Below are 14,695 nucleotides of genomic sequence, written 5' to 3'. Positions count from 1 at the left end.
TGTATGTCCTTCGGTCTCTAATCTACAGATCCTCCGGACCCACGTCGCCTGCCATCGTGCGTGCAAACGCTCCGGTGTCCGAAAGTCATTCGTGGGGGCATCGAAGAGGCCCACCGCATTCCTACCGTGTACCGCCGTCTTCCGCCGCCAACTGGCCTCGCCCCTAGTACCGCCACTGAATGCGCCACACCAGCCACATCAGAAATACTGCCTAAATAGGAAATACGCGTCAGGTCCCGTCCCGAAGCCGCGTGCCAGACCAAGTAGATGCCGACAGAACTTCCCCTCCTATCTCTCGCTGTCAAGGAAAGCAGGTCCCAATACAGCATTTCCTACCTTGACATCATCACCTTTTTCCTGACTATGCTCAAGGAAATAACCTCGTAACCATGAGCGAAACGTGTGCGAATCCCCTACTGCTGGAGTGGATCAAAGAATGGCTAGACCAGGCTCGAGAGCGGAACAGCAAAGGTGCCATAGTGTCAGTATACTCAGATCGTCCCTTTTGGCAAGCAACGCACGTCCTAATCCCCTGGCAGGTACAAAAAAGCCTATGATTCAATGAAAGCTTGTCCCTTAGTCTTCCAGCACCCGTCGGAAGCTCAGCAATTAAATGGACTTGGTCCCAAACTATGCGATCGGCTGACTGAGAAGCTTAAAGCTTACTGTGAGGAAAATGGTCTTCCAATGCCCGAACGTCATCAGAAGTGTGAGTACTACTATTCTCGTCGTGTCTGAGCAGATTCTGAAAACCGTAGCGGCAAGCAGCAAAAGGCCATCAGGCGAAGGCACTACGGAAAGCCAGCCAGCAAAGAAGCCTCGAAAGGCCAAGCCCTACGTTCCTAGTCTACGATCTGGGCCATATGCATTAATCCTGGCCCTGGCAACGCTCGACGAGGACTCTTCTCAGGGTCTAACCAAGACACAACTGATTGAGATAGCACAACCAAACTGTGATAGTTCGTTCACAGCCCCTAGTGACACATCTAAGTTTCACACTGCTTGGAGCTCTATGAAAACACTGCTACAAAAAGAATTTGTGTATGATTTCGGGCGCCCGTTGAAGAAATACGCGCTCACAGAGGAGGGCTGGGAGGTTGCAAAGAGGATGAAAAAGGTTGCCTCATCTTCAGACCAAGGCACTTTGACATTTGGAAGCCAACCCGTAAGATATGATTACTTACATTCTGTTCCGATGGTATCTAACGTGTGCAGGGCCCGAGTGCAAGCAATGCTAGTGTTTCTCAGTCCCAACTCAATGCTAGTGGTAACAGCACCGCTGTACCAGGACCTCTCCATCAGGAAGTACTTGATAATGATGCACCTCAGATCCATCGTAATATACAAGGTGGAGAACAAGTCGATGATGGCACAGTCACCCCCATTACCATCCCACCTGACAGCTTCACAGTCCAGCTGGTTCTGGATGTCCGTGAAGTCCGGTCATCCAAAGACAGAGACTACATTGCCAATGAACTACACAAGAAAGGAGTCTCTCTCGATGTGCGCGCACTGGAACTAGGCGACGCCATGTGGGTTGCCAAATTCCATAACCCAACCTTCCTCTCCCAGTACGGCGAGGAAGGCGACGAAATAATGCTAGACTGGATCGTTGAGCGGAAAAGACTCGACGACCTCATCAGCTCTATGAAAGACGGGAGATTCCACGAGCAAAAGTTCCGTCTTCGCCGCTCAGGAGTGAAAAATGTCATCTACCTCATCGAGGAATTCACCGTCACTCTAGACGCCAACAGCGTCATGGCAGTCAAGTACAACGAAATGGTAGCCTCCGCTATTGCCTCGACGCAGGTCGTCAACGGCTATTTCGTCAAAAGGACCAAGAACCTCGACGATACAATCCACTACCTAGCCCGAATGACCTTCCTACTACGCAGAATGTTCAACCCCTCTCCCGGTGAAATCCCCTCCAACACACTCAGTCTCATCCCTAGCCGCCAGCTATCCTCCTCCCAATCATACCTCAACGCCCTCGAACGCCTCCGAGCAGAGAAACCCTCAGTCACATACGCCGTCACCTTCCCCACCTTCTCCACTCTAACCTCCAAATCCGACGTCCTAATCCTGCGTGACGTATTCCTCAAAATGCTCATGTGCATCCGAGGCGTGACGGGCGAAAAAGCCATCGAGATCCAACGACGCTGGCAGACCCCGCAGGCATTCATCCGAGCCTATGAAGAACTCGATCCCAAAGCACGGGAGAATATGGTTTCAGATCGAATGCAAACACTCGTTGGCCGGAAGAAGGTTGCCAAGGTTCTGAGCAAGAAGATCGCAGAGGTATGGGGTGAGGATGGTTAGTCGTCTGGATTGTTTAATATCTACGCTCATAAGTGATCTGAGCAGAAGAGTAAAAGGCACTTGAACCCATCAACATATGTAGTGGATTTGTTGCGTTACATGAATGTTTGTTGTCGAGCAACTAAGGACTATATAATTTCCATTAAGAAAGGACTGATACGCCACTTAGGTTTATAGTTATCTTGGATGCAGGATAAAAAGCACTAAGTGGCGTGTAGATGCTTTTTACAGATCCTGGTCGTACATTCTGCGGAAGTCCTGTCATCTGGTCAGGTTCCTATCTCCCGCGACCTCTCGTCGTCTCCTTCATGGAGGTTTAAAATCAAAAGCAGTCTATCCCAATCCTACCAGATGATGAAACTCATCTGTCCTTAGGTTCAGATATACCTACATATCTCATGCATTCTGAACTAGCTATATATATATATATCTGAAGGGTGAGTTCGTTCACCGAGACCTACATTCAAGCATGAAAATATACTATACAACCATCTCAAAATAACACTATATGGATAAACAATCCCATTCATCATCATCGTCATCATCAAGACGATCCAATTTCCGTTGGAGTTATGCTAAATGTCCATGTTAAAGAACATACATCGAAATATAGATATATAAAAGCACCCGAAAGTCCATTTCCCAGCGAATCCTCGGATCGAATTACCAAATATCCCAGATGAAGAAACAGAGCATAGCAAATCCATGACGGACATGATTGCCTAGTTTGGCAAACGGAACAACTTTCGCATCGTCCTCCTATCGATTCCCAACGCAAGACTGCTGCAAACAACCGAAATGCTGCTCAGAGCCATTGCCAATGCAGCCCAGACGGGGCTAAGTCTCCAGTGTGTATTGACCGTAATAAGCGCATCGCCCACCATTTCATGCTTGTGGCCACTAACGATGGGATAAAAGACCCCGGCAGCGACAGGCACCAGGCAGCAATTGTACACCAACGCCCAACCGAAGTTCAACTTTACGCGATTGAAGACGCGACGGCTAAGTAAGACGAGCTGCAGGATTGTGTCGAGTTCGGAGTTTAGGAGAATAAAACTGGCGGAGTTCATGGCCACATCAGACCCGGAAGCCATGGCGATGCTCACATCTGCTGCTGCAAGGGCGGGAGAGTCGTTCACGCCGTCCCCGACAAAGGCGACGATGGACCGGGTCCCATTTTCGCTCCGCTGACTTTCAGCCTCGGAATCTGTTCGGGGGGTGAGATTGCCGTCTTGAACTTTACGGACAAAATCTGCCTTTCCTCCTGGCATCACGTTCGCCATGACGTTGGATCGGGGGATGCCCACCATGTCTGCGACGGCGTGTGCAGTTGTCTGGTTGTCGCCTGTGCACATGAACACGCTGACTTTGCGCTTCTGGAGCTTCGAGATCACCTCTACAGCATCAGGCCGGATAGAATCAGAGATTGCAAAAACAATTGCAGTTGAAAAGGAAGGGCTGTCCGTGGCGCTGACGTCCATTGGGCGGAGCGACAAGATTGCAGTGGACTTGCCAGCAGCCTGGTACTTCAAGAGAACCTTGGAAAGATGGCCGTCATCGTCACCGGAGGTTGCCAGGCTTTGCAAAAGGCGCTGATTGCCAATAGCAGCTTCATATTGAACTGTACTCTCGGATTTCTCGGTGGTTTTTTCCACTGTCACGGTGAACACTCCTTTCATCCCTTGACCGGATATTTCTTCAATGTCTGCACCTGTAACCGGGACCGAGGGCTTCTCTCGGCAGAATGTAGAGATGGCCCGAGCGATTGGGTGATTACTACTTTCCTCGAGCTTCCGGGCCAGAGTCCAGGCCACCTGCATCATGCGGGGGTCCGTAGTGATGGTTTCATGGTCGGATACCTGCAGACTGCCGCCCTCCGTGAGAGTCCCCGTCTTGTCGAACACAATGGCGTCAAGGCGGCTTGCTTCTTGGAAGGCCTCCCCTCCTCCTTTGACCAAGATGCCCTGTTTAGCAGCCAACCCACCCCCGACGAAAAGTGCGGTTGGCGCGGCGAGTGCCAAACCACAGGGACAGGCCACAACAAACACCGCGATCGCAAACTCTAGGCTCCAGAACGTCCATCCACCGCGTGCAATGTCAAGGTAATCCTGGGGCAGCGTTCCTGAAAGCCCGAGAGAGAGCCAGATGACGAACGTCAGAATTGCAACCAGGGTGATAATCGGAACAAAGTGGGAAGTGAGCAAGTCCGCGACTCTCTCGAGAGGCGCACGTCTGCTCTGACCTTCTCGCACAACAGAGATGATTTGATCCAACATTGAAGATCCCCCAATTGCAGACACCTTGACCTCGACAGGCTGTCCCACATTCACAGACCCCGTAAAGACTTGATCACCCGCGGATTTGCTGACTGGTTTAGATTCTCCCGTCAACGAGCTTTCATCGAATTGATAGGATCCGGTTCCAACGACAACACCATCCGCCGGGGGCGATGCACCGTGAGGTATGCTGACGACGTCGCCGATCTCTAGCAGGTCGATATTGATCCGCTCATACCCATCGTCCGCGGGCCTGTCGTCGTCTCCAGATGGGTCTGCATTGCTTGCGCCGACTCTCAACAAAGCCTCTGTCGGCCGCAGCTTTCCAAGAGATGCGACCGCATCGCCAGTCTTCGCCTTGCTGTACGCTTCCATGAACCTGCCAGCAAGAATGAACATGGTGAGGAATACGACAGTGTCGAAGTAAGTTGAGCTGTGTGTGTTGGAGGTTGATCCCATGGCTGCATCCATGATCAGAACAGCCAAAGATGAGACATAGGCAACCGTGGTTCCGGCGGAGATGAGAAGATTCATGCTGCCAAAGCGATAAAACCTGCGCAGAAGCGGTGCACGACTTCCGGGACGCCACAGGGAATAAACCTCTTTCATCGCCCGCACGTGGAAGATATCAGCGCCGTAGAACATGACTGGCGTAGTCATGATGAAAAGGGCCCATTCAAGGCGCGAGGCATCACCAGCCCACATGGGTTCTTCCAAATACTTGCGGGTTTTGTTCCCTGACGGCACCAGACTCATGAACACGATGCCAAGGAGAAAAGTGGGAATTGCCACGATGAGAACGAAGAGAAATCGGGTAAGCAGTCGACGTCTTTCGTGGCGCTGCATAGCCCGTGATCGATCCTCAATGCTCGGGGGACGATAAACAGTGGCGGTGAATAGGTCGTGAGCTGTATTGATTGTTTGAAGGATCTTTCTCACCGTGAGAGATGGCGGCTTGGGCGTATAAGTAACCGCCAAAATTGGATTCTTAACGGACAGACTGCCATCAACTGTCACGTCGGGGAGTCCATCCAAAGCCCGGAAAACCTTTTCGGGGCAGTGATGACAGAACATACCATCCACATGGATGGACACGGTTCTCTCTTCGACGGTCGCATCATCACCATCATCATCCGTTAGCAGGGGAAGCACACTATTGACTGAAGCATCGTAGCCTAAGTCTTCAATCTTTTCCACAATATCATCAACGTGTTCACGCCCCTCGAACTGGACTCTTCCACTGTGGGTCAAGAGGTTGACTGAGACTTCAGTGACAAAGGTTAGCTCCTCAAGCCCTCGAGTGACAGCCCCTGAACACGAGCCACAAGTCATGCCCCCGATGGAAATCTCAGCAACGAAGGTCGAGGAGGGGATTTCCTTGCGCGGAGAGGGCACCTTGACCTTATTGACTTCATCAAGTGATGCTTCGAAACCGATATCCTCGATCTGCTCAACGACCTTTTCTATGTTGGACTGAGGGCCGGCGAAGACCACTGCGGCGCTGTTGGTGAGAAGATTGACGGTAATATCCTCGATGAAGTCCAATTGTTTGACTTCGTTCGTGATGCTGTTCGCACACGATGCGCAGCTCATCCCGCCAATGCTTATACGAGCATTGAACTTTTCATCTTCGGGCTGTGACCCCACGGATGTGACGCTCTTTGCGGGCCCTTGCGGTACTAAACTTTGGAATTCCGATTCGGATGGGGAGGGTTTGCCGTCGGTTCGAAGGCCACTGTATCGATCTTGAGGTTGGCGATAAGCACCATCTGCTATGTCCTCGCCAGCCGTAAGCCTGTCCAACTCCTCTTTCCTGCAGGCGTCACAGTTCTCGACATGTCTGCTTCCCGATATGGGATTGGAACTCGAGTTGGGTTGAGTGGTGAACCGTACCGAGTCGCGGGGCAACCATGAAGTCGTATCAAGCTCGGATATCACCGATCCTCTGGGCTCATAGGTTGTGACGTGGTGAACATCAAAAGCAGCTTCAACCAAAGCTGTGGCTAGGTGTGATGGATCCGCTTCGGCATGGTGAACGACGCGTACTTCGTGTGTGAGAACTGAGACGTCGATATCTTTCACTCCACCAAGGTCTGATAGAACCTCATTGATGTATGCGACGCAAGAGGAACAGTGAATATTGCTGACAAGGAATATGCTTCTCAGAAGTCTCGACTCCTGGCCGGCAGAAGCTCGAGATGCTGGGTCTGCCGTCGCCAACATTGTCATTGGCGAAAAGAGAGGTGCAGTCACTGCTAGAGATGATCCGAAAGACTATCTAGAAGGAGATGATGTCGACGGCAGGTTGGGCCAGTTGATATAAGGACCACTGCGCTTTATCCTGAAGTGTGATGCCCCACGAAGACAAGACGGTTTATGCAACACGCCAGCCTAGTATGATAGCTCGGGAGATTGCTACCCAGCAAGTACGGCGAAAAAAAAAAAAAAAAAAAAAGTGCAAGGTCGAGGGGTAAGTTATTGCCTTTGCTGTCTGAGATTAAGTACTGCTAACTGGCAGCGGCGCCTATATATGCAGATCGCGATTGCTCAACTTGCAGGTAAGGGATGGGGAAGGGCAAAGTCTATATGTAGGCAAAGAAAGGAAAACAGAAGAAGAGAGAGAAAGAAAAATCGGGATCATGGTTGATATCAGTTCTGATTATTCAATGGGACCGGACAAGTTGCGCGTTTTGTGCGTAAAGGTACTTAATGAAGCTCTGGCCCGCGCACAAATGGCGCATTCCACCCACATCCACCCAACGAGATGATGCAAGTCATCTGTACCGATGCCCCTGGCTCCAGCAAACTTGCCATGGCTCATGTGATGATCTCACTCTGACCTTGGAGCATTTGTCAGAATGCGCTATCTTCCCCGATGAGTGTGCCTGTTAAGGGAAGCCTGATAGGTCCTCAAAGCGGTGGCCATGGAATTATTATTGATGTGGCAAAAAGCTCTAACAGATGCTAGCGGAACTTTGAGTCATGGTTCCAGATAAGCTAAATGCTATGTGGATTGTAGTATTAGGGGGGGGGGGAAATTATCTCCTAGATTAGATTTGGCTGATCCGGGCTTTTCCAGGCTCCGACACATAATCCTGTTCTTCATGTTATTCTTCATAATTGATGGGCCTAGCTTGGGAAAGTAAAATCTGCTAGTAGTAGACGGCCGCAAACGGAAATATAATACTCGCGACAAGGATTGCTACATAGAACCGAGTCAAGTGGGAAAACACTTGCAGGAAGATGTCTTCGAGAAGGGCATAAAAAAAAAAAAAAGAGCACACCATTTAAGCAAATGGTTTCAGGTGCCAGATTCCATCAGTTGCACTGTCTGCAATGCGTGGAGGTGGCTAGTGATGATGGATCGGGGAAGATCCTTGCGGGGGAGTCGAACGAGGGACAGCGAAGAAGCGATGAAGCGCCGAGAAGGTGAAAGAAACTGAACGGACCCGAGACCCGGCGAGTGACACGTGACCCGCCCACTGGACCACCGCGACGGGCGCGTCATATTTTTCACGTCGGTGATGCGTCGCGCCCACCTCCACGACTCTTCCTCTTTCATCTCTACTACTCACTATACCTCTTCTTTGATTCTTTGATTCTTTGATTCTTCGATCCTTTGATTGTGCTTGTACTTGGACTTGGTTCTCAAAGTGAATAACTGGGTTTGGCTCACCCTCCCTAGTCCCCTCCTCTGTCTCTCCTTGGTCTCTTTGGATCCCCGCGGGGAATGACACTCGTGCAGCCTGTTCTCGTTGTGCCTTGTTCATCTCCCTCTCCCACCCATCCACCCTCCACCCTGTCTGTCTGGCTCCTTACTGCCCATACATCCCTACGATTGGACCACGCTGCAACCAGGATCATAACGTGGGGCTCCATAGGCATACCATTTCAATAAAACTTGTTGATTGATTGTTCCCTTTTCTTATTCTTATTGGTCCAACTCCCCTCTATCGCTCGTGAACAATATCCGACCCCCCTCCCCACCGGCAGGGCCATCCCCGTCATATTCACCATGTCTGTCCCTAGACCTGGGATGCGTCCTCCGATGCCTCCGAGGGCTGGCCCAAGGGCACCCATGGGAAGATTAGCCAGTCTTAAATCACCCAACCCAACTCCAATCAGACGTCCTCAGCCAATCTCTCGGCCTCAGCCAGCTAGGCCGACCACCCATCCCAAGACCACCACTTGCCCTAACCCCGGCTGTCCTGCCCCTCATATCGTCGAGGATGACGGACACAAGGTCTGTTCTGGGTGTGGTACGGTCATCAGTGAAGCAAACATTGTCTCCGAGGTCACTTTCGGGGAATCTTCGTCTGGTGCTGCAGTCGTTCAGGGTACCTTTGTCGGAGAAGATCAGTCTCATGTCCGCAGCTATGGCCCCGGCTTCCAGCGTGGAGGGGCTGAAAGCCGTGAGATCACCGAACAGAACGGAAATCGGTACATCAACCAGCTGTCTCGTGCTCTTACCATCCCTGAGAGTGCCATGAAGGCTGCCGGCCAAGTGTTTAAACTCGCGGTCGGACTAAACTTCATTCAAGGTCGAAGGACTAAGACTGTCGCCGCAGTGTGTCTGTACATTGCCTGCCGTCGACAGGATGGTAACACCGTCATGCTGATCGATTTCGCCGATGTTCTTATGATCAACGTGTTCAAGCTGGGCCGAACCTACAAAGCACTGCTGGATGAGTTGCGCCTAGGCGGCAATGTTTTCCTGATGAATCCGATTGACCCCGAGAGTTTGATCTACAGGTTTGCTAAGCAGCTCGAATTCGGGTCAGCTACCATGCAGGTGGCTAGCGAGGCGGTGCGTATCGTGCAGCGAATGAATCGCGATTGGATGACGACGGGCCGTCGTCCCGCTGGTATTTGTGGTGCCGCCTTGATCCTTGCAGCCCGGATGAACAACTTCCGTCGCACCGTTCGAGAGGTTGTCTACGTCGTCAAAGTCACCGAGATTACGATCAGCCAGCGTCTTAATGAATTCAGCTCGACAGAGAGTGGCGAACTCACGGTAGACCAGTTCCGTTCCGTGCAACTGGAGAATGCACACGATCCACCTTCCTTTGCCAGAGCTAGGGAGGGCAGGAAGCCGTCTCGATCTTTCAAGAGGAGGCCCACCGAAACGGCTGCCGAGATCGAAGGAGATATACAGGAGGCACTGCAACCTAGGCGTGTTGACTCAGATGGCTTTGCTATTCCTAATCTTCCTATTGATCCGGCGTTGATAGCGGCTAGCAGCGGTCAACGCCGCCAATCGACTGCTTCTAACACAAGCGAAGCCACATCGGAGCCTGGGGAAGACGTCGCCAAGCCAGGTCGAAATAAGGGTCCGAAGCGGCCTCCACTTCCCGCTCCTTCACCTGACCAGATTGCATCGGAAGAGGCATTGGAAAATGAGATGACCGCCCTCTTATCTAAAGGCTCAAACATGATTGAGACTGGGGTCAGTCCGCCAAGGAAGGTCGTATCGGATAACACGGAAATCGATGCTACCGAGTTCGAGTTGGACCCCGAGGTGTCTAACTGCCTGCTGTCTCCCGCCGAGGTCGACATCAAGGAACGGATCTGGGTGCATGAGAACAAAGACTACCTTCGCGCACAACAAGAGAAAGCGCTAAAGCGGGCTCTGGCAGAAGCTGATGCACGTCCTGGCGCCGACGGCCGTGTGCATAAACCGCGTAAACGCCGCCGAGGTAGACTGGGAGACGTTGCCTATCTTGAGGGTGAAGGTGAAGACGGAGACGGCCGGAGCACTCGCGCCTCGACTCCTGCTGAGGCCACTCGTCGGATGTTGGAGAGAAGGGGTTTCAGTAAGAAGATCAATTACCGTCTCTTGGAGTCCCTGTTCGGTGAAGAGGGGGCCGACGAGGCCTCCAAGTCCAAGGAAGAAAGCTTGAGTCGAAGTCAGAGTCGCAGCCAAAGTGTTGTCTCTCGACGCAGTGCCAGCATCGAACCAGAAGCGGCCTCGAGAGGTGCGGGTGCGGGGCTTGCAGCTTCCTCGACCACCAGCCAGCCCGTCGGAGGTCCTGTGTCTTCTGCAGCTCCAGTGCGTGGCTCTACGGAGCATGTTGCTCAGGCCGGCGCTCCGGCAGATCAAGCTGGAAAAGTGGGCCAGAATGGAGAGGTCCTTGGCCCTGCTGATGGGGCAAAGAACGGGTGTTCGGATGGCGAGCAGGAGGATGATTACGAGGAGGAGGACGACATGGAGGATGATCCCGATGGGGTTGACGCGGCATTTGCAGGAAACTACGGGGACTACTATGACGAGGGAAGCGACTATGGGAGTGACTGAAGTTGAGATGCTCGCACTACAGGGCTTTTTTTGGGGGGGGGGGGGGGGGGGAGGAGGGTTCCACAGCAAGGCATGTACATAGAGTCCGGCGCCAAGTCGGCGGGAATTTGATACCCAGTCATTCCAGGCTTAATCTTTAAAGGCAACTAACGGCGGCTGATCCCTCTTTGTCCGTTCCTTCCCTTCGGGGCCATCATCACGTGTGGCCGTGACGAGCATCGCAACCAACCCAAGTAGTAGAATCCAACCGAAAACCGGAAACCTTCCCGCCAACACAGAACCACCTCATCCAGCTCCTTCCTCGTCCCTTTCTTTCATCATCATTATCATCATCACTCCTCCATCTCGCTCGGTGCTCTCGAGTCTTACTTCCTGTCTGGGCCCCGCTTCTGAAAAGAACCCAGGCCTTGCAGAAACCTAATTTCAGACCCTCCACACTACCCTCGTCACCATGACCCTCACCAGCATGTTATCGACCCAGAATGCTAGTAGTTGTCGCGCTATTAATAGCTGCTTTAGCTGCCTGGTCTTTGCACCTCGCAACCTCGGTATTATCAAGGCAAGGGGTGTCTCCTGCTGGGGTTCAATGTTGCAAGTTCGTATTCTCGGTCGAGAGAAGCCTCCTGATAAAGTGAGGCCCTTAGGCAGAAGATGGTCGAAGCACAAAAACTCACTCTTTCAACATCCGTAAAAGTTACCATGCGTCGACGCGGCATATGAGTCATGACATGGCCTTCGGTGATATATCTGCCCTGGAAATGATACTCCCGAGTCTTTCCGGCCCTGTACCTGTCGGAAGTCTACCATCCGCAGTCCCTGAGGAATGTACAAGGTGCGCAGGTCGTATCGTTGAATGCTAGCATTGCGTCGTCTGACTCGCTGGACCGTGTTGTAGGTCCTGCACTCCATCCTATTGCGGCATTTCCCGAAACCTGGTATGGAGGATCCTGCGTCGATCTACAACGGGTTACTAGGGCTTCAGATATCGGATGGGGATAGCTAATCATGAGGGGATCATCCTGACTGTTGTGCTTCCTGTGCACCAGCTCGGTGTGCCACGGGTCCACAGCAGTCTTGACCCCCTTATTCTCGCCGTCGGTGACAAAGTTCGGAGTGGTTCTGCTATATAAATACTTCCAGTATACGGTCGAGTCGAGGTTTGGTTCTTGTTGCTCATCCTCGCTCTGCTACAGCTGCTGCGAATATGGTCAAGTTCAGCATGTACGGACGAGGGCTCAGCCTTCGGCTGGCCATCATGTTCACCTGCCAAGCGGCATTTATTTTATTCGGTACGATCTCTGGCGAAAGCGTCTGAAGTGCAGTATATGTTGACCCTCCGTCTTGTCGTGGGCAGGCTACAATCAGGCTAATTTCTCCGGGATCACCAACAACCCGGATTTTCTTGAGATCGTCCATAATCCCAGCACGGCTGTCATGGGGATCTTGGTGTCTATATACAATCTGGGCTGTCTTCTCGGCACAGTGGTCTCCTTCCTGACTAGCGACAAATTAGGTTTTCGAAGGTCCATGTGGCTTTCGATGTGTATAATCATAGTAAGTGTCGCTATGGTGGCTGCAATGTTCATGCAATGCTAATGGCGTTCTTTTGCAGATTGGGGCTACGGTCCAGACATGCTCCTACTCCAAAGTACAGTTTCTCGTGTCCCGGTTCGTCACTGGCGTCGGAGTTGGCGTCATGACAACAATCGTGCCCGTGTACCAATCAGAATTATGCGATGCACGGAGGCGAGGAATGTACGTCTGCGCTCAACCTCTTGCCGTCGGGGTAGGCATTACCATCTCCTACTGGTTCGACTACGGAATGAGCTATGTCGACGGCCCTATCAACTGGAGGCTTCCCCTAGCCTGCCAGATGATCTTCGCAATTATTGTTATCATACAAATTCTTGGGTAAGCTCAGACTGGACGCATAACTAAAGTTGAGGGCAGCTCATCTGACGGCGGTGGATAGACTTCCGGAAAGTCCTCGATGGTTGTGCCGCCAGCATAGAAAACAGGAGGCCTTGCAAGTCCTATGTGATTTCTATGACCGGCCATTGGACGATCCCAAGGTGATTCAGGAAGCAGAGAGCATTTTCAGGGCCATCGAAAATAGCCAGGCAGAGTACAAGTGGTCTGAAATCATCAAGAAAGATGACATTCATACCGGCCGACGAATTTTACTGTCCTACGGGTTGCAGTTCATGAATCAGATGGGAGGTCCTGGTTTGATTGTCGTATGTAGGGCCTGATTCTTTGATAGTTTTCAAGCTGACTCTGTGCTCCAGACATATGTCACGACAGGTAATAACCACATGATCATTAGTTCATGTGCGGTCCGATCAATGGCTGATAAAATACAACACTAGTCCTAGAGGATAACGTGGGCCTAGATGCCAAGCTGAGTTTATTGCTCGGTGGAGTGATCCAAGTGATGTTTGTCTTGGGTACACAGGAATTCTGGCCACCCCATCAGGGCTACAGGACGCTGATCATGCTACCCCAGGAGCCTTCTATCCCATCTTTTTCTGCGATCGACTAGGACGGCGTAGCCCAATGATGTGGGGATCCTTCGGTCAATTCGTCTGCATGCTGATGATCTCCATTCTTCTGTCCTTCAAAGGTAAGTCCAAGTTCAGTCTATGGCTGGGGCCAGAGTCAGGAATTGCTCTAAGACCTAACAGGGACGACTTTGGAAAAGTCCGCCGCCACGGCCTCGGTGGCGTTCTTCTTTTTGTTCATGCTCATCTACGGGGCCACCATTAACTGCATACCATGGGTGTATGGTCCAGAGTTACTTCCTCAACATGTTCGGACAAAAGGGTAGGGCCAGGGCACTCATTTATCCACTCCATTCCAAGAGGTGGCGGGCTAACATCTCCCCCTACCCAATTAGGCAAGCCATCGGAATTTCGGCTAACTGGCTCTGGAGTTTCTTCGTGGCCATGATATCTCCGACTCTGATCCGAGAGCTGGCATGGAAAGGCTACCTCATCTTCACCTGTTTTAACCTCATCTTTGTCCCTGTGAGTCGAGCGGGTAACATTCCGCGCCCCGCCTGCCTGCTGACGGGACTTTTGCGGTTTAGATCTTGTATTTTTACTATCCTGAGACGGCGAACCTCAGTCTCGAGGAGATTGATTCCTTGTTCACGGATAACAAGGGCCCGGCGGTCCCTGAAGATGATAAGGGATTCACCTGGGTGGAGGTCAGAGCCATGAACTAGGTGAGGACCTGAAACGCAGCCAAGGCTGGTAGGCGCAACCATTGTGTTGGATAGACCATCTTTTTCCTCGGAGAAAGCATCGCAGCAGTAAGGCGGATATAGTCGTTGATAGATTAAGAGTAGATGTGAAAGTGGGGATCAATAGGGATGCTGGAGGTGTTTGTGTTAGGGTGCGGAGGGAGGTTAAACTCAAGACCCGGTATGGCTAAGTCTGCATATGGAAAGGCTGGCAGGCTGCCCTGACCGCCACTTTGTACGGAGTAGATACTTCCCCTCCTTGTCTTTGCTTTCCCTCACACCCAGTAACATAAAAAATATTTCTTTCCATTCTTTTTATCATTGTCTGACGATATGTGTGAAAATGGCAGATATATATCAACAACCAGAAAAGAGACGGGTGAATGAAAAGCGAAAACAAAACACATGTGACCCAGCCGGCCACATGACCGTCCCATCCATCCGAACCATCCCACCACCTTTTGCGCCAGAAAAAAAAAAAAAAGAATCCAAAGAGAAAAGGAAAATCCACAAACATATGTCAGTCCCGGTTAATTACGATGGCGTAGCGATATGACACAG

At 51.6% G+C, this 14,695-nt stretch overlaps 5 protein-coding genes across 5 annotated transcripts; 4 read left to right on the top strand and 1 right to left on the bottom strand.

The window, feature by feature from the left end:
• Positions 1 to 277: 277 nt before the first annotated feature.
• Positions 278 to 2,470, top strand: BO94DRAFT_537201 (crossover junction endonuclease MUS81). The gene is made up of 4 exons (XM_025612215.1): positions 278 to 481; positions 540 to 730; positions 759 to 1,165; positions 1,216 to 2,470. The coding sequence occupies exons 1-4, from the start codon at positions 390 to 392 to the stop codon at positions 2,317 to 2,319; spliced, it is 1,794 nt and encodes a 597-aa protein (XP_025465187.1). The 5' UTR covers positions 278 to 389; the 3' UTR covers positions 2,320 to 2,470.
• A 341-nt stretch (positions 2,471 to 2,811) lies between these two features.
• Positions 2,812 to 7,050, bottom strand: BO94DRAFT_626125 (putative copper resistance-associated P-type ATPase). The gene has a single exon (XM_025617338.1). It carries the CDS (start codon positions 6,822 to 6,824, stop codon positions 3,042 to 3,044), a length of 3,783 nt encoding a protein of 1,260 aa, XP_025465186.1. The 5' UTR covers positions 6,825 to 7,050; the 3' UTR covers positions 2,812 to 3,041.
• Positions 7,051 to 7,890: 840 nt separating this feature from the next.
• Positions 7,891 to 10,922, top strand: BO94DRAFT_567568 (transcription factor TFIIIB subunit BRF1; the record flags this gene model as incomplete). Its single annotated transcript, XM_025614638.1, has 3 exons — positions 7,891 to 8,024; positions 8,757 to 10,261; positions 10,292 to 10,922. 3 exons carry the CDS (start codon positions 7,891 to 7,893, stop codon positions 10,888 to 10,890), a joined length of 2,238 nt encoding a protein of 745 aa, XP_025465185.1. The 3' UTR covers positions 10,891 to 10,922.
• Positions 10,923 to 11,138: 216 nt separating this feature from the next.
• Positions 11,139 to 11,588, top strand: BO94DRAFT_537198 (uncharacterized protein). Its single transcript, XM_025612214.1, has one exon. It carries the CDS (start codon positions 11,342 to 11,344, stop codon positions 11,579 to 11,581), a length of 240 nt encoding a protein of 79 aa, XP_025465184.1. The 5' UTR covers positions 11,139 to 11,341; the 3' UTR covers positions 11,582 to 11,588.
• Positions 11,589 to 12,094: 506 nt separating this feature from the next.
• On the top strand, positions 12,095 to 14,116 carry BO94DRAFT_521184 (sugar transporter-like protein; the record flags this gene model as incomplete). The annotated part of the gene is made up of 10 exons (XM_025610137.1): positions 12,095 to 12,179; positions 12,245 to 12,444; positions 12,503 to 12,801; positions 12,863 to 13,127; positions 13,179 to 13,194; positions 13,260 to 13,337; positions 13,397 to 13,513; positions 13,575 to 13,713; positions 13,787 to 13,916; positions 13,979 to 14,116. 10 exons carry the CDS (start codon positions 12,095 to 12,097, stop codon positions 14,114 to 14,116), a joined length of 1,467 nt encoding a protein of 488 aa, XP_025465183.1.
• Positions 14,117 to 14,695: the final 579 nt, after the last annotated feature.

Source organism: Aspergillus sclerotioniger (assembly GCF_003184525.1).
Source record: "Aspergillus sclerotioniger CBS 115572 chromosome Unknown BO94scaffold_22, whole genome shotgun sequence".
NCBI lineage: Eukaryota > Fungi > Ascomycota > Eurotiomycetes > Eurotiales > Aspergillaceae > Aspergillus > Aspergillus sclerotioniger.
The sequence above is the reverse complement of the archived record's forward strand: the minus strand, read 5'-3'. Positions and strand labels throughout refer to the sequence as shown.

Bases quoted from the DNA above. Each gene is read 5' to 3' on its own strand.
- BO94DRAFT_626125 (XM_025617338.1), bottom strand. From the start codon at position 6,824: ATGACAATGTTGGCGACGGCAGACCCAGCATCTCGAGCTTCTGCCGGC.
- BO94DRAFT_537198 (XM_025612214.1), top strand. From the start codon at position 11,342: ATGACCCTCACCAGCATGTTATCGACCCAGAATGCTAGTAGTTGTCGC.
- BO94DRAFT_537201 (XM_025612215.1), top strand. From the start codon at position 390: ATGAGCGAAACGTGTGCGAATCCCCTACTGCTGGAGTGGATCAAAGAA. The intron at 482-539 runs GTCAGTATACTC...ATCCCCTGGCAG, and splicing joins AACAGCAAAGGTGCCATAGT to GTACAAAAAAGCCTATGATT. The intron at 731-758 runs GTGTCTGAGCAG...TGAAAACCGTAG, and splicing joins TGAGTACTACTATTCTCGTC to CGGCAAGCAGCAAAAGGCCA.